Source organism: Silurus meridionalis, chromosome 17 (assembly GCF_014805685.1).
Source record: "Silurus meridionalis isolate SWU-2019-XX chromosome 17, ASM1480568v1, whole genome shotgun sequence".
In the NCBI taxonomy this organism is placed as follows: domain Eukaryota; kingdom Metazoa; phylum Chordata; class Actinopteri; order Siluriformes; family Siluridae; genus Silurus; species Silurus meridionalis.
This window is the reverse complement of record NC_060900.1, coordinates 17,293,467-17,311,672: the sequence shown is the minus strand read 5'-3', so window position 1 is coordinate 17,311,672 and position 18,206 is coordinate 17,293,467. Positions and strand designations below refer to the sequence as shown.

The 18,206-nt window shown below is 39.0% G+C and overlaps 1 protein-coding gene across 1 annotated transcript in view; it reads left to right on the top strand.

The window, feature by feature from the left end:
* prex1 (phosphatidylinositol-3,4,5-trisphosphate-dependent Rac exchange factor 1) overlaps positions 1 to 17,483 on the top strand; it is a 77,262-nt gene extending 59,779 nt beyond the window's left edge. The window contains exons 25-40 of the mRNA XM_046871125.1: positions 1,584 to 1,848; positions 3,131 to 3,316; positions 7,178 to 7,266; positions 7,358 to 7,440; positions 7,820 to 7,910; positions 8,365 to 8,493; positions 8,588 to 8,629; positions 10,000 to 10,217; positions 12,205 to 12,307; positions 13,156 to 13,299; positions 13,595 to 13,709; positions 13,929 to 13,995; positions 14,229 to 14,404; positions 15,756 to 15,858; positions 16,023 to 16,090; positions 16,705 to 17,483. Coding sequence (XP_046727081.1) covers positions 1,584 to 1,848; positions 3,131 to 3,316; positions 7,178 to 7,266; positions 7,358 to 7,440; positions 7,820 to 7,910; positions 8,365 to 8,493; positions 8,588 to 8,629; positions 10,000 to 10,217; positions 12,205 to 12,307; positions 13,156 to 13,299; positions 13,595 to 13,709; positions 13,929 to 13,995; positions 14,229 to 14,404; positions 15,756 to 15,858; positions 16,023 to 16,090; positions 16,705 to 16,747 — 1,922 coding nt within the window. The 3' untranslated portion in view covers positions 16,748 to 17,483. The remainder of the gene's footprint in view (positions 1 to 1,583; positions 1,849 to 3,130; positions 3,317 to 7,177; positions 7,267 to 7,357; positions 7,441 to 7,819; positions 7,911 to 8,364; positions 8,494 to 8,587; positions 8,630 to 9,999; positions 10,218 to 12,204; positions 12,308 to 13,155; positions 13,300 to 13,594; positions 13,710 to 13,928; positions 13,996 to 14,228; positions 14,405 to 15,755; positions 15,859 to 16,022; positions 16,091 to 16,704) is intronic.
* The last annotated feature ends 723 nt before the right edge of the window (positions 17,484 to 18,206 follow it).

Below are 18,206 nucleotides of genomic sequence, written 5' to 3'. Positions count from 1 at the left end.
TAGTGGCTCTCAGTGATGTCAGCTCACCTCATCCCCGAGGAGCACTCTCCCATTTCGTACACCTTAAAACCCAAGATTTGTTTTCATTTTGTTCACAGCTTGATGTTTGGCCTTTAGCTTAAATGGTTGATTCATCCAATAAAGTCCAAGCTAAACAGTACCACATGTACTTTGTTAACTTTAATTCACTGCTTCGCTTGTACATGTGCTCAGTATTAATTTTATATTCAATATACATTGTGTACTACATGCTATGAAGTTATAAGCAGTTATAGTGTGAAGTTTCAGTTTTTTCCCCTGTAATCATACAAGCTTGCAGCTTATTAAGCCTGCATTATGTTTTTACAGCATATTAAAAGAGGCTTTTGTTTGTTACTGCACCTGCCACTAGCCATATCTACATCCACATGGAACTGCACAGTTGTGTTGTTATGGCCCCTCTTGAAGGTTGTTTGCTTCAAATGATTCACTTCACATCTGCTCAGCAGTTGTGTCTCGATCAGAGATACTTTGAATTCTTTACATGATAGTGGTGGTCTAGTGGTCTAAGATGCAGCGCTCTCACTGCTGCGACCCGGGTTCGTTTCCCGGTAGGGAACCATCCCCAGCCACTTTCAGTGCCGGTCCCAAGCCCGGATAAATTGGGGAGGGTTGCGTTAGGAAGGGCATCCAGCGTAAAACCTGTGCCAAATCAAACATGCGGAGGATCCGCTGTGGCGACCCCTAACGGGAGAAGCCGAAAGAAACTTACTTACTTACATGATAGTGCTCACTGAGATTACTGTATGCTTTAGGAGCTGTGTCAGCCAGAGATGAGTGTAGTATACGTTACCTGAGCTGTATTGCTATAAGAAAGAAAGCAACCAGCATTAGTGTATATTTATTAATTGTTTATTAGGTTTAGGATGTGCCACCATTTATTTATCACGTTCACCCCCCTTCTCTATTTTCTTTTCTCAGGATTTTATGTCACATTGTTTTGCTTGCTTTTTTAATTTGTGGCCATCACACAAAACTCTGTAAAGCATATAGTTTGTATTCTGTATATATGTAACTATTGGGTTTTAAATAATTCTAAAACAGAAATAATTTTTAATACAAATTTACAAATAAAATTGAAATTGTAACTGTAGCTATTGGTGATTAAAACTTGTTAGTTATCTATTGCTTTAGTTGTATATTAAGGTACATGTTATAAGGATAATTGGACATTTTAAAAAGTTACTAGTTTATACACATGGACACTTTCAGCATGAATGTTATAGCTTACCACGTTAGTGGTTTCTTAAAAAAATGCAATTTGGATTCAAAGATCGTGAGTTAAAATCCCAGCCACACGATTCTTCCACTCCTGGGCCCATGAGCAAGGTCCTTAACCTTTTAGCTGCTCAGTTGTATGAAGGAGATAAGTTGTAAGTTGTTGTAAGTTGCTCTGGATAAGTGCGCCTGCCAAAAAGCCGTAAATGTAAATAAAAACGAATTGGGTGTGGTACCAGGCTCCAGTCTTTGCTGTCTCTTTACATCAACATAATTCACAGTTTTCTTCAGACATTTCAGTCTTTCTTTTTCTTATTCCTGTTCAGCCAATCTTAACCCTATGTCCCACGCGGTCCACTGTGTGACAAGCATGGCCGCCCCATCCTGGAGCTGCGTGAGCCTAGATAACGAGGAGGTGGACGGATTAGATGGAGGCATCGAGGCATGCCGGATGCGCACACGGAGTGAAGGAGGCCTCAGTTTTCTCCTGAAGCAGGAGGACACTGAGAGCCAGGACAACTACATCTGTCTTTATAACCGGCTGGACATTGCGGTCAGAGAGATGAAGCTCTACGTGGGTCAAATTGATGTGTAAGTCCCAAATATGACTAAATGAAGAAAAGTGAGAAATTATGGTTTGAATCTAGAATATGTTTACTTTTAAACTGTACTGACAAAAGTAGTATAAACTACTTTTAGATAGCGGATAAAAATATAACTATATAATAATAGTCAGTGACACTTTGGTATGAGAATATACTTTAGAGAGCATAGGTTTCAGACAGGTACATCTTTTCAGACAAAAGTTTTTAGACACCTGACTGTAAGATTCTTATATGTTCTTTTTGAATATCCCCTTACACATTTCGCCCCCATTTGTTGTTATAATAACCTTGCGTCTTGGATGTTCCACTAGATTTCGGAGTGTGTTTTGTGCGATGTGAGTATTGTGCTCTTTCAGCCACAAGGGTGTTAGTAAAGTCAGGTACTTATGTATGATGAGGAGGCCTGGGGTGCAGTCAGCATTCGAGTTCATTCCAAAGGGTTGAAGTTAGAGCTCTATAGCAGACCACTCAAGATCTTCCACTCCAACTCATCTAAAGCATATCTTCATTTAGCGCGCTTTGTGCACTGTGGCATTGTCATGCTGGAACAAGTTTGGGTTTCCTAATTAAAGTGAAAATTTGATGCCACATCCAATGACTTTTTATTAAATTTTTTACAACTGTGTGCATCCAACTTTTGGGGTAACAGTTGAGGAAGAACCACATATGGCTGGAAAAGTACTGGTGCACTAATACTTTTGTTTGTATATAGTGCATGTTTAGGTGCTCGCTCTCAATGTCCCTCTCTCTCTCTCTCTCTCTCTCTCTCTCTCTCTTTCTGTATTGTGGGAAAATTTCCTTTATCAAATAGCATGTTTTTACATCAGGGCGTGTCTTCACCACACCAAAGAACAGCAAGTCCCACCATCCATAGCTCTGTTCTGCTTCTGCTTCCTACATCAGGAAGCTCATTCTGAAAGCCTAAAAATATTTATGGGTAGGGCAGAGCCAGCCAAAGTTGAAGCCATAACACACTACGAACTAGGAAACACCATTTCCCTGCCTCTCCCTTTAGTCACTTTTTTTTCTCCCCTTCTCATGTGTTTCGATAACACATTGAAATAATTGCCTTGGGTGTGTTACTCACACATGTTAATAACATGCTCAACATGTTATTACCTTCAGCTCTAAATGTTATTTTTCCCATTCTTTTTAAACTTTAACATTGGGTTTATTTATAGCCTAGTAATGAATCAATATGAGACCAGTTAAATTTTTCTAACATCTTTCTTTGTTTGTGTCTATAAATATATGGCTGTGTACTGTAGGCTCCTGTCCTCCATCACTGGCCCCATCCAACCTCAGAGCTCTGAGCCTCCTTCATACGACAGCGTGCCGTCGACTTCTCCAGGGCACGAGGAGACCATTCAGAGCAAAAGAGTGTGCTTTAAAGTGAATGAGGATGATCAGGAAGATTCTGGACATGACACCATGAGCTACAGAGACTCTTACAGGTGAGCCAGAGAAAGCAAAGCCATCATTTGGGAGTATTCAGGATAAAATCTGCACGATTTTGCTTTAGGCAAGATATTTCAAATAGTATGATATTTTTGAACCCATTTTGAAATGGTTGGATTATTTTAGCTATTGAGTTTGCTAGAATTTGGCTTTCATTTCATTAACTAGCAAGAGTACTGTTCATGAAAATAAGACAAATCTAAATACCTATGGCAGTGATAGTCATAAATAATGATAAGTGTGTAATTGAGGTTGCATTTTGGCATAAAACATAAATTTAACGTGACTTGTCTACACAGAAACAACTTGCTGCAACACATTTGCTTATATAATCAAACATGATTCTTGTAAGCTAAAATGTCCATGTTTTATGGGGCATGAATTATCTTATAGCCAGAACTTTGCTTTCTGTTATTCTGAATGGGAAAGTTATTCAGTATCCAGCCTTGCCTTCAGTGGGCCAAGGTTTTCCTCTATAAACTTTTCCATCTTAGCTTTTGCTGAGCTTAATGTGAAAAAGATTGATTGAGAAAAGTGGAGGGAACTTATCAAGAGATGTGTGTTGGTGTAAGGAAACAAACAATAAATTAACTAGAAATTGAAAAGGGTGAGCAGAACCTTCAAGAAAATTAAAAAGATTTTCTCTTTAGGTAGAACATAGCTGAATGTAATTGCACAAAATTGCATTTTATTCGCGGTCACATTTACAACCTGTCACAGTTTTAGTAAATGTGTGCAGCAAAGTTGATACAGTGCCAATTATTTCACTTTCGTAATTAACTCTACTGAAAGCGTATAAATCATAAAAACTTGTTTAATAAAGTTCAGGCTGATTATAAACTGCAGAACGAAGCGTGTGTGCTGTGTATCAGTGGAGTTGATCCTTCAGGTGGATGGTGCAGGAGGGACTGCTCTTTCTGTGATACAGATATTTTTAAACCAGGCGTGTTTTGCTCCTGCAAGTTCAGAAAACATTCCACACATGCTGTGTAGAGATGCTCCATTACTCTGCTCTATGGCTAAAACCTCATGTCATCTTCATTCCCCTCATGTGGGGTGTTGGTAATTGTGCAGATGCTGGGTTAAGCAGGGCACCACTCACACTGACCACTAACAGCATGCTGACTGCAGTAGCTCTAAATGACTGGCTGCATGTGCACACTCTTCCATTATACAGCCACCCACCATTCAAGTCTGATACCTTCTGAGTGGGTGATCTCATACATTAATGCCCCCACCCCCCTCGCATTACCGAGAAATCACGCCAGCTTTTACGACTATCTGTGGGGGAAAAACTGCCTATTTTAATCTCGTTTAATGCGTGAATTGAATGTGTGAGATCCAAGACTCCTACAGCACTTATCTTGTTTTCACTTTAGTGTTCTCTCCCTTTCTCTATCGTTTTGCTTTATTTCATCTGCTATATGTTTCACTCCCTCATGTGGTTGGATGAGTGTTAAGACATGGCTAAGTGTGTCCATTCTTGGCTGTTGCACTAATTGTGTCCTCTTCTCTCCCAGACTGATCTGTGATTCTGTAATCTCATGCAAACCAAAGCCGTTGTCAGCCTGCCCATATGCATTTAGTGACAGTTGGTAGGTGTACATCCGACAGATGTAGGGCATATTCTCTATAGTCCATGGATCTTGAGTCCACTTAGAAATGCTGGTCTTAGGTTTATTAACTTTATTTACAGGTGAATTAACTTATGGTGCATCCTTTTTCAAGGGAGGCTGTGGTCTGTTAAAGAAACAAAATGCTTCCTAGATCTATGAAGTAGAGGTCGACCAATTCATCGGTTTTGCCGATTAATCGGCACTGATAGTTGATTGCTAGAACCATCGGCTCTCTGGAAAAATCCATACCGAATGTTTTTCAGGCTTGTGTCCGATGCTGAAGTGTCTGAGAAGGTCCGCTCTCATTACAAGAGAAGCTTCTAGAGCAGAATCACTAACGTTTGTTTTTTACATGTGAGACTGGGTGCTGCATAGAGAGCAAACAGTGCACAGAGAGTGCTATATTATATTTATAATTGATTAATTATATAATTCTATTTTTTTATTAATATTTATTTCATTTTCATGATTCAGTACTGTGGTTTTTATTTTTGTTATAAAGTTCAGTACTATTTTTTAAATCCAATATCCATTTTATAAACTATCGGTTGATTAATCGGCTATCGGCAATTATGATCCAACCTAACTATCGGTATCAGGAAAATCCAAAATCTGATTTTTATCGGGAAAATCGGTCGACCTCTAGTATGGAGTAAATACACTTACCGGCCACTTTATTAGGTACACCTGTCCAACTGCTCGTTAACGGAAATTTTTAATCAGCCAATCACATGGCAGCAACTCAATGCATTTAGGCATGTAGACATGGTCAAGACGATCTGCTACAGTTCAAACCGAGCATCAGAATGGGGAAGAAAGGTGATTTAAGTGACTTTGAACGTGGCATGGTTGTTGGTGCCAGACGGGCTGGTCTGAGTTTTTCAAAAACTGCTGATCTACTGGGATTTTTCACGCACAACCATCTCTAGGGTTTACAGAGAATGGTCCGAAAAAGAGAAAATATCCAGTGAGCGGCAGTTCTGTGGGCACAAATGCCTTGTTGATGCCAGAGGTCAGAAGAAAATGGCCAGACTGGTTCGAGCTGATAAAAAGGCAACAGTAACTCAAATAACCACTTGTTACAACCGAAGTATGCAGAAGAGCATCTCTGAACTTACAACACGTCGAACCTTGAGGCGGATGGGCTACAGCAGCAGAAGACCACACCGGGTGCCACTCCTGACAGCTAAGAACAGTCAACTGAGGCTACAATTCGCACAGGCTCACCAAAATTGGACAATAGAACATTGGAAAAACGTTGCCTAGTCTGATGAGTCTCGATTTCTGCTGCGACATTCGGATGGTAGGGTCAGAATTTGGCGTCAACAACATAAAAGCATGAATCCATTCTGCCTTGTATCAACGGTTCAGGCTGGTGGTGGTGGTGTAATGGTGTGGGGGATATTTTCTTGGCACACTTTGGGTAGCACACATTAGTACCAAATGAGCATCGTGTCAATGCCACAGCATTCCTGAGTATTGTTGCTGACCATGTCCATCCCTTTATGACCACAGTGTACCCATCTTCTGATGGCTACTTCCAGCAGGATAACGTGACATGTCATAAAGCGCAAATCATCTCAGACTGGTTTCTTGAACATGACAATGAGTTCACTGTACTCAAATGGCCTCCACAGTTACCAGATCTCAATCCAATAGAGCACCTTTGGGATGTGGTGGAACGGGAGATTCGCATCATGGATGTGCAGCCGACAAATCTGCAGCAACTGCGTACAAAATCTCTGAGGAATTTTTCCAGTACCTTGTTGAATCTATGCCACGAAGGATTAAGGCAGTTCTGAAGGCAAAAGGGGGTCCAACCCGGTAATAGTAAGGTGTACCTAATAAAGTGGCCGGTGAATGTACTTCATTCAACTGGCAATAACTACATCTCAGAAACCATACTGTAATTCTTGTCTATAAGTGAGACTTCCTTATGCAGGTGATAAGTTTAGGAGTTTAGAATTGTACACGTTGTGTGTAAAAATGCATACAATTAATTCCAAAACCGATTCGATCATTTTGATTTGGTGTCAAGATTTTGGCTTTTATTTTATATATAATGGACAACCAGAGATACATTTGTTTTTATGTAGACCAAAAAATAATTAATAAACCCATGTTTATATAGATTGTTTTTGTTGACAGTTTTAGCACCTTGGAAAAGATATTTAAACTTGGTTTATTGGTAAAAGGATAATGATTAGTGTGAACATGTTGCTACTGTGTTTGCTGTTTCAGTGAATGCAACAGTAACCGAGACTCTGTTCTGTCCTACACGAGTGTACGAAGCAACAGCTCTTATCTAGGGAGTGATGAAATGGGTTCAGGTAAGAGCTGAGACAACTGAAAGTTTTCATTTTCACAATGTCATTTCTGTTTGAGTTTGCGCCCTAATTTTGTGTGTATCGTTACATGTAGGGGACGAACTGCCATGCGACATGCAGATTCCCCTGGACAAACAGGACAAACTGCATGGGTGTCTAGAACATCTGTTTAATCAAGTATGTTAGTTGAATCATATATGAGCCACTTTACAAACTGTGCTCTTTAATGTCCAGAAGTTTCATTTTCATGAAAGAGCGTTTTTCAGCTTTGGATTGTCTGATCTCCTCTCGTTGTTTCTGTTTTTCCTCTTCATCTGCTCATGACATTTAGTCCATCTTTCCTTCCTGTCCTTTCTTCTCTCACATTACAGCATGCTTCCTCAGATAACCGTATCCACCTCTTCTTACCTCCCTATGTTAACCTTTGATCTTTGCCCTTTGCATGTGGACATATACTCCTCCAGATTTGCAGCAGGCCATATTGAAGGGGAGGATTCATTGCAATGCTGTGTGTGTGTGTGTGTGTGTGCGCGCGTGTGTGTTTTTCCTCGTACAGGTTGACTCTATCAATAGCCTCCTGAAAGGGCCGGTCATGAGCAAAGCATGCGAGGAAACCAAGCATTTCCACCCTGACCACACTCAGCCAGGTACAGCACAAAGTGGGGGCAAACACTGGTGTGTGTGCTATGTTTGGAAAAATGTTTGGGGTGTGTGAATTTGTGATCAGTCATTACCACGTTCTGAACTCTAGCAAGACAACACATCTTTTCTCTGTCTCATTTTATAGCCTCTGTGCTTGTTTGGGTTTGTTTGTCTGAGTCTGAGAGCTCACAAACACACACACGCACGCTCACACACATCTGTGTATTTGCAGTATTAAAGAGGGGTCATAATTCAAACCATCTTTACAATGGAAGTCTATGAGGACATTAAATGCTTTTGTATTGACTCAAATAAGACACGCATGTGTATCGTGCATGTGGATTTCTGCCAGGAATCACAGACAAGAAGTTCTGCCACACACGTATAAACATACACACTCTTTCATTTGAGCTTGAATAACCCTCATTATGACCGTGTGTCACACCTATGTGGGGGCAGAATTCCGCAACGCGGACGACTGGACAGCACGATGCAGATACATCCTACACAAAAACATCCAGGAGGACCCTTGGAACCTGCCTAGTTCTATTAAAACCCTGGTGGACAGTCTCCATCGCTTCGTAGAGGGTGTGTTCACAGCGTTTTTTAATTGTCTATAGTTTATATATGTTGTTTGTTTTTTTTTGCACAAGTTTTATTTGGTTGATTTTATTTGTTTCAGATGGCAGGAATCAGCTCTTGTTGGCTCTTCTGAAGTGCACAGGTAAGGAAATAACAATCCATATGGTTGGTTCAAAAATTATTGGCACCCCTTGACACTCAATATATTTCCAACAACAGAAGGTGTTTTCTTAAAACCATAAAATCATTCTCCAAATAAGATAATTTTTGTAAACTATAAAAAGGGGTTAGTGCTTTTAATCTGTCCAGAAAAACCTTTGCCATTAATTTTGAAAGTAAAAGATAATAATAATAACAATCAATTCTAAAGCAGGTTTCAATACTTCTGGGATTTACTGCATTATTGGCAAAAAAAGTTATTTCTTTTGAAGTCTTGTGAAGTTTTTTTTTTTACATACATACAATATTTCTGGGTTTTACTAAATTATTGCAAACAATATTGAGAAAAATATTACAAGCAGTATTATTATTAATATTCACATCTACAAAAATCTTCAAGAAGGAAGCTATACTTTCACTTTCACATCCCCTTTTTTCTTAAAGGTGTATTATCTAAGCTTTCTGCCCTGAATAAAACCTCTGTAGTTTTAACTACATAATGGTTAAAGTGATTTTCCAGAAAAACACTTTGAGATTTTTGATTGTGTTGAGATATTTGATTGAAATTCCACCGCCATTCCTATGTGCCTGTGAGCAAATGTGTGTGTGTGTGTGTGTGTGTGTGTGTGTGTGTGTGTGTGTGGCAGTGCTATCGATGTGAGCATCTGAGTGAAAGTTCAGGAGGTCGAAAGTAAGAGAAGATCTAGAGTGAGAGAACTTATTGAAAGTGGAGAGGGGTGGAGGGGGGGTTGGTCAGGCAGGCTGAGTGAGAGAGAGGGTTTGTCTCCTGGGCCCTGTGGTGGGAGGCATATGGAAGCTGTTGAGAGTGTGTGAGGGAATCTGATCTTGAGACTGCTCCTTATTGCTCTCCACAAACAGACGCTCTTGCCAGGACCTGCTCCTGCTCTTACCCCTTCCCGACCCTGCAGTGCACCACTGCGTGTGTGTGTGTGTATGTGTGGAGTGTGTCTTCCGCTTTGAGAGTGTTTGGCGCATTTTCAGCATAACGCTATCACAGCTGCCAAGGGCTCTGAATTAATACTCCACTTGCTCAGAGCGGCTTCCAGAAGAACAAAGTTAACACACAACAAAAACAATATTGTATAATCAATGTGCTCAGTGTTTATATGCCGGATGACACAATAGGCAGGTCTCAAAATCCTTCGCATGATATCATTGTCTATAGTTCTAGACGAGTTGATTCTCACCAGGAGCCTGGAGGAGTAAACAAGGAGCTAATACTTTCGCTCCGTCAGCTATTCTAATACGTCCTCTGTCTTTCCTGAGGCCTCAGTCATAGCCAGCTGTTACAAGTCATCTCTATCTCCATGTTTCTCTCTCACCCTTGTGCAGACACGGAGCTGCAGTTGCGACGGGATGCAATTTTCTGCCAGGCCCTCGTGGGTGCGCTGTGCACACTGGCTGAACAACTGGTCTGGGCGCTCAACCTTCGCTACAACAACAACGGGGAATATGAAGACGATGGCAAGGAGGTCAGCCACAAATGGCTGGAGCAGATATCAGCGATTGGAGTGCTCTTCAACTTCCAGTCCACTCTCTCGCCGCACGTGGTGAGCCACACTACCCACTCTGCACCATGACTCTAGATGATGTGCATCTCTAGTATCAACTAACTAACAAGCTCTTTAATAGCTTTAATTAGGTTAAAAAAAAAGACTAGAAAAAGACTTGATGATCCTTAGGGAAAACAGCCCACTAATAAAGTTACTTAACTAAAAAGCCACTTAATAACTAGTAGTAATATTCTAACCTTATACTTCCTACATCTACAGTGTAGGATTTATCATAAGATAAAATAAGATTTTATTCGTCCCACAGTGGTGAAATTTCATATGGGTTTTTTTTGTTTATGGTTTAAATAACCACCTAGGAGGAAGTGGTAGCTCAGTTTAGTTGTTAGATTTGTGATCGTAAGGTCGTGAGTTCAAATCCCACCCAGCTGCCTTTCCTGGGCCCTTGAGCAAGGCCTTTAAACCTTAACTGCTCAGTTGTAAGTCGCTCTGGATAACGGCGTCTGTGCCGGCATTTAAATGTAGGTGATCTACCTAAGTAAGAGGAACCCAAAGAAAACACACAGAGAAAACATGCACAGAAACTCAACCCGTACTGTAACCCAAGCTCAAGAGCAAAGCTGGGAACCTGCAGTGCTAACCCCTGTTTTGAAATATCACTAAAATCTATACAGACTTCAAACAAAGTTACTCAATAAAAAAAAAATCTCATAATAAACAGTAGTAATATTTGAACTAAATTCTGGCTATACATTAAACAAATTTTCCAACCTACCGTATTTTCCGGACTATAAGCCGCTACTTTTTTCCCCACGTTTTGAACCCCGCGGCTTAAACAACGAAGCGGCTAATTTATGGATTTTTCCTGGGTTTTTCCCGGTTTCACAAACTTCAAGCCAAAAAACTGAGCCCCATAACATTAGACCAATGAAATTTCCGAACGGAAACGAAAAAAACGCACCTCACCTTTGTTCTGAGCTGCACTGCATCGGGAGAAAAACCTTCCACGGAAGGAGGAAGTGAACAATTACTTTCATGGTACAAGCCGTTGTAACGCGTTGAGTCTGGGTCATGGGAGAGCTCACTAACTCCAGTTGCAACAGAAATCATATAAGCACAGACTGGTTTCCAAAACTCGTGCTTTTTTATTTTTCTTGGCAACAGCATTACGGGTTAGTCAAAAAAACGTAGAAATTAACATCAGAAAATAATAAGGACATATTCCTCGGTCTTGCACACATGCAGTAATAACGGAAAAATGCGGCGGCAGGCTATTCCCAAAATACCGCTAGGCTCCTAAAGGAGCCACAACATATTTCACCCGTTACACCGTGTAACAGACACTGTCTTTCGTTGAAGCCTGTGTAAAGTTCATTAAGTTCAAATAAGTGCGGCTTATAGACAGGTGCAGCTTATTTATGTTCAAAATAAAAATAATTGTCAAAATCAGTGGGTGTGGCTTATATATGGGTGCACTTTATAGTCCGGAAATTACAGTAATCTACATCTAAAACCTCTATGTAGTATTTTAAATTTCACAGAACACTGAGTAACTGAAACAGAGACACGGTTACACGGAGGTCTGGGTTGGATCAGCGGTGAAGGATTTGGGTTACAGATCTGTTGGTGGTTTAAACCCCACCACCAGCAAACGTCCAAACGAGCATTGAACTTTACTGCAGTGTTGGGCTACTTTAGGAATTAATTGGTGGCTTTGAATTAATATTATATCTGTTTGTTTCTCATTACGTGCATTATAACAACTCATAAGACAAGTAGACGTGATCCTCAGACCTATATTATGGTTTCAGTTTTGAATTACTGTTACATATTTTTAAGTTATTATTGTGAGTTGGTTATTAAGTTCAATAAATGCCATCACCATTTAATATTATAGTTCAAATTAAACTTCTTTTATTTTCAGTACATAAAAGCACGATAGTATTCTTAAAAATGTATAGATAATTTGGTTAGAAACACATTTGAGAAATGTCTTTTTTAATCCGAGTCCCTTTTCATCTGACAGAGAGAGGAGCGCACTATGCTGGAAGACACAAAAGCAGCTCTGCAGGATTTGGATAAAGTCACCGTGCTTTTCCGACCATTGGAGAACGAATGCCTTGTTGCGAGTGAGGATCTGCTTTTGCTTTATCCAAATTTGAATACCTTCTAGCACACAAACCGTTTCTTTACATGGTACTTTACATCTAAAATGCAAACATTGCCGTATGGAGCGTTATTTAAGAACCTGTTTCTTAGTTGTATTTGTTTAGAAAGTGGGCTTAGACATTAATAAAGTGCGGTAAAGGTTACAAAAAAGTCATCTCTGAACCGTGTAGGGCTACTTTGATGATACTATTATGGCACACTATAACTGTTGGCACATAGACCCAGATAAAAATCCCACCCGAAGAATATGCTTTTGAAGTCGGAGTTTGGGTGACCGTTTGTACATCACTGCTATTTATAAATAATTAAAATGATGTGTTCCATTGTAAAAGACCAGCTGCACGAGTCCACAGTAGTGTTACGGCTCCAAATCCCTTCTCTTTAAAGACGCCTCTCCTTCAAACACAAACACACACACACACACACACCCTCCAGATGTCCCTTTCAGGAATGTCAACATGGTTAGAAGAGATAGAGATAGTGTAGTCTCTTTATCTCAAAGCCTGTGTTTTGGTTGGAGGAAAGAAAAAGGATTTTGTAATCGAGTCTGTGTTTCCTGCTAAGGTGCTGAATTTCACTTCTTTGTGTTCCTGTTGAGAAAATGTTGCTTAAGATTTTTTTGCCTGCAGGAGGTTGTTTTTATATACCTTTATTCCTTTTTTTGTATACTAACTATGACATTAGGAATATATTTAAAAGGGGAAATTTAACACACGTTAAGAAACACACTCTTAATAGACACTAATGCCAAACTAATTCTCTTTGCCTCTTCGGTTCTTCTTCGTCCTTCAATCACATCTGCTCTCAGACACGCCAGTGCATTATCAGGTGGAAGGCAGTCGGCAGGCAATCCGTGTCACGCTTTACCTGGACAGCTGTCATTTCAGCGAGCTTCCCACGCGTCTGCAGAACGGAGGCAGCCTCAAGCTGCACTCAGCTCTTTTCACCAGAGGTGTGTACATAATGGAGTGTGCTTTAAAGTGATTTCAGTTTGTTTACATCCTTTAAACTGTCTTGATACTGTTTGATGCTTCAGTGTTGATAAGAAACTGTGAAATACAGCACTGTTAACTGAGAGACTCATTGTCAAAAGGGTTTGGTTTTACTTTTAATTCTTGGTTTCCATCTAGTGGTTCGTTGTGCATACTGCAGGAAATAAATACACTTCTGATTTCTAGCACCTTCTATACAGCACACTGTACATGTGCTAAAAGAGAGAGATGTTTGTTTTGGTATTGTTTTCTCAGCATTGGAGAGGCCTGAAGGAGTGGCAGCTCAGGACTTTGTGGCAATGGAGGAGTTCCAGCAGCGGATCAATGCTGTGTCACTCGAAAAAGTCAAGTTTTATTACCGAAGGCTCAGGTAAAGTCAGGCACACACTGTAGAGCCTTGATCAGTATTATTATTATTTCTATTTTTTAATAACAAGATGGTGGTGATTGCTGACACCTAAATTCATGGGTGTAAATTATTCAAGTAATGTGGGTTTTTTATTATTATTATTTTCAACAAGTAAGCTCTACACCAACATTGTGATAGCCCTTTAAACTTTGTCTTTTTTTTTTTTTTTTTTTTTTGCAGGGCTTTCTATTTAGAGAAATCCAATTTATCATCTGAATCAAATTCCACTGCTATGAAAATAGATCATGTAAGTAACCCCTACAGAAATGTTTGATCAGTTCTCGTTTTTTTTTTTTTTTCAATTTCTTAGTAATGCACAGTTTGCTTTCTAGCTTGCAGCGTCCTTGAGCTCCAAATCTGATTTTATACCCTCAAGCCCTTATTGTGGTTTAAAATCTGATGCGGATGGCCAGAGCAGCCCCATGTGGCCACCTTAGGCAAGATCAGTTAGACTCATTTTCCTTTACTTCTCTTGTACAGCTGCTTCGTCCTCTCAACACCCTGGATGACCTGTGCAGGCTCATGCAGACTTACATGAATGTGAAGCCGAGTGCGGCAGGCCACCCATCCGGAGTGAGTATGCTGCTGGTGTCCTCAGAGCTGTGCAGCCGCCTGGGGGCTTGTCACATCAGCATGTGTGCCACTGGCATGCAAAGGTAACAACCACTTAACTGCTGATCCTGGTCGTTTCATGTGTTTTATATCAATTGTAAACAAAACTGCCAGCTTGTCTTGTTCATTGCTTTCAGTTAGATTGTTTAAAAGATGGTCCCTGAAATCACCAGTTGTCATTTTGCATAATGTTGTTCTTCATATCTGCTCTAGACATAAATAATAACATGATAAAGACTTGTTCTTATCCCAGGAAGTATTTGCAATTACTTATTTAACTCTTTGCTGTTACTCTTCTATAAAGATATACTGTAATGATTTATAATTCGTGTCACAGTAAGGAGGTCACCATTGGACTGTGATTTATTTTAAGGCTTCTTGCTCACCTCATCTCAGGGAGGTGTTTATTTTTCTGCAACACTTTCATCTGCCTTGTTCATTAGGGATCTAAATAAAACATCTAATAAAACAGTTACTTATGAACTAATTGCTGATAGTGTCTGTTTTTAAAAGCTCAATTCAAGAAATTATCTGAATGTGGTTTGCAGATTAAAGCTAGATTCAAATGCATCTCGAGCACATTTGCTCATTTGCAAGATGACTGGAAGTTTTTTGTTCCTTGTTAGTGCTGCTGAATGAAGGAAAGGGTATTTGTTCCAGTTTGCAATGCATCTACAATGCATCAGATTTGCCCCTGACATCACATGATGTCATGAAATTTAATATGGTATGATGTCATGAGTTGTAAGACAAGCTGGAGTAAATGGGTTTTTATATAGGCATGGTGTTTGTGTGCCGCATCTGATACACACTTGACATCAATGTCATCAGATTTATTTTATTATTATTTTAATTAGTTTCAGTAGGAATGTTGTAGCTGACTGAATGGTTTCTTTCTGGACATGCAATTAAGATTTTCCCAAAACAAGTGGTAGTGGTTTTTTTTTATAATAATTTATATATTATTTATAAAATATTTATATATAATTTCAAATTTAGAAAGAGGGGACCATCTGGGTCTAAAACAATAAAGAGGTGCATCCCCCTCCCCCATCTCTTTGTTCTCTCTCTTCTGCCAACATCCTCTATACCACATAAATTCCTACTAATGACTGGATAGAATCTCCTTTATAAAAATTGCCTAAACCCACTTACTATAAAAGAAAAAGATAATGTTTGCACACAAACCTACAATTCAAACAGAGATTTAAATGGATGTTCAGCTGGTTTGGCATAAATAAGCAGAATCCTTATATATTATAGAATCATGGACATAAGTTAAAAAAAATCCTCTATTCTACAGAATGTGTTTTCTGGTTGAAACTAAACCCTTTATCAGTTTCTGTGTGAATTCATGAATCCAAGAATGCCTTTAATCTGGAACGTGTTGTACAGGTGCACCCTTGCTGTCTCCTTGGAGCAGGCCATGAACCTGGCAAGGAACCATGGCCTCATGCCCCGCTGCTTCATGCAGACTATGGACATTATGCGCAAGCAGGTACGACACTATACAGAACTGCTATTAACTTTACTAGGCTTTATAAAACTATAAAACAGACCTCACTATATTGGCTGAGATAAGCTGTTTTTGTTTTTTTGTGGTTAAGTGTAAAATTTCCAGTGTGATTATAGATTAATGTGTACACCCATGTTAATCCATAGGGCACCAGAGTAGAAATCTCTGCTAAAAACCTTAAAGTGATGGACCAGATGCCTGCCTTCGCTCCAAGGTATCAGATATTCCACTCAAAGCCAAATCTAACTTTTTCTTTCTTGAATACCCTTTGCAGAAGTGCCAACATCTACAGTTTAACCGTAGCAGTTATGATATTTGACCCCTGGCTTTGGCCATAAGGGAGACAAAACTAGGCTTTTCTGCATTCTCAGCTAAAGCAGCATTCAGACAACCATGACTAGAAATCAGCAGAAAAAGATGCCGCTACATCATCTAGGTGTAAAAGATTAGAAATCAAAAGGTTGACTGTTTCGCTTTTATGGGGTTTTTTTGTCATCCAATGAATTTTAATTTGTACTTTCAGTATGTATTGTGTACTGAGCTTACATCATTATCACATTAACTCTTTTAAGTTGTAAACGAGTTTATTATTAAAAGTGTAAAGACCAGTATAAAAAAATACTTATTTTCATATACAACATAAAACGGGCATTGAGAAGAATGCAGCCTAAAAGTTTTTGTAGGTTTATAGTCATTTTAGTTTTTGTAAAAAAATTGCTATTTCTCTGTGGGTTGTCCTGTTTTGCCATGCGAGCACCTCAGCTTTTGTTCTGAACTTAATAATATTTAAAGAAAAAAGCTAAAATATGTATGGTTTGCTTGTTTCAGACTCTACAAGCTGTGTCTCCCTCCTTCCGATGGTGACCTCTGAGTTTCTCTTCTGAGCTTCTTAAACGTTCACTTGAACTATTAAAGGAAAGACTCTGGGACAGCGAGACTTGTTAAAGAACTCACTTTGCTTTTGCCGGATGTTTCCGTTTTACCACACTTTGGCTCTGAGGGGACATTTACAGGGGGCTGACTAAGGCTAACACAAAAGCTGTGTGGAAATAGTCTGGTCACAGTGCTACCTTGGGTAGCCGAGTCTACTCCCACTGCTCCACCACACATTTCTTCTGTTAATCTGCTTGGATTTTGCCACTGATTGGTGCCGCTACTAAGACTGTGGATCTTTTTTTTTTACCGAGGTTCCTAACTACCTGTAACAGACTGTGTTCCTCACTTTGCCTTGGACTGCAGCCTTGGTGAGCTAACCAGGTCCGTCTCTAGCTGGCGCTGCTCTCTTCCACTGCCTCAGACACGTGGTGATTATGTGCAATTACTGTAGCTTAGCGTGTGCATTCCTGCACTATTCCTTTCTGAGAGTATTCTTCAAAAGGAGTGTTTTAATTTCCATCACATCAGGTCTTATCAATTACTGAAAGCATTCCGGTCTAACCGCCTGACAGTATTAAATGGACCAAGCTGACACTGTTTAAGATGTTTTATGCTTAATTTTATTTGATTTTACATTACAGTTTGTGTCAGAATTCAGTAAACGATCCAGGAAGAAAGGTCCGAAATTTTAGGTCAGAAAGCTAAATAAAGTTATTCAGTTAATCATTTGACATCTATTAATAATAAACTCTTAAGTTTTTTCTTCTAATCGGATCAGAGAATGACAAAAAAGACATTTCTGTGCTTGTGTCTAGTTTTGGCACTTTTAATTTCTGGGTGTATCAACAGTACAGAGCTATTCAAGAGCATAGAGTGTTTTGAAAAGCACAATTAAAAAATAAACTTATTCAGTAGTGTTTGCTAAAGTACTGTACAACACAAAGGTATCATTGAAGGATGCTTAGAATTTATTCTATTAAATTTCATATATATATATATATATATATATATATATATATATATATATATGTATATATATATATATATATATATATATATATATATATATATATATATATATATATGTGTGTGTATATATATATATATATATATATATATATATATATATATATATATATATATATATACAATATTTAAAACATAAACAGGTCTCATTTGGGATCATAATGCTATAATTTAAATTAAATAATTAATATTAAAGCAAAACAATATAGAACTGTACATCTTTTTCATTTTTGTATACATGCTGTATATGTGAATAGGAGTCTTTCTTGTGTATTTCCACTTACATTGTTTTCAGTATTTAAATTTATAACCATGTCCATGTGGTCAGTAGAGATTTACAGACAGTTTGATCAAATGCACCAGAGCCGGCTTCTCAAAAATCTAACATTATTCTCCACATTTTTTGGTTTCTCAAAGCAAGCTCAATT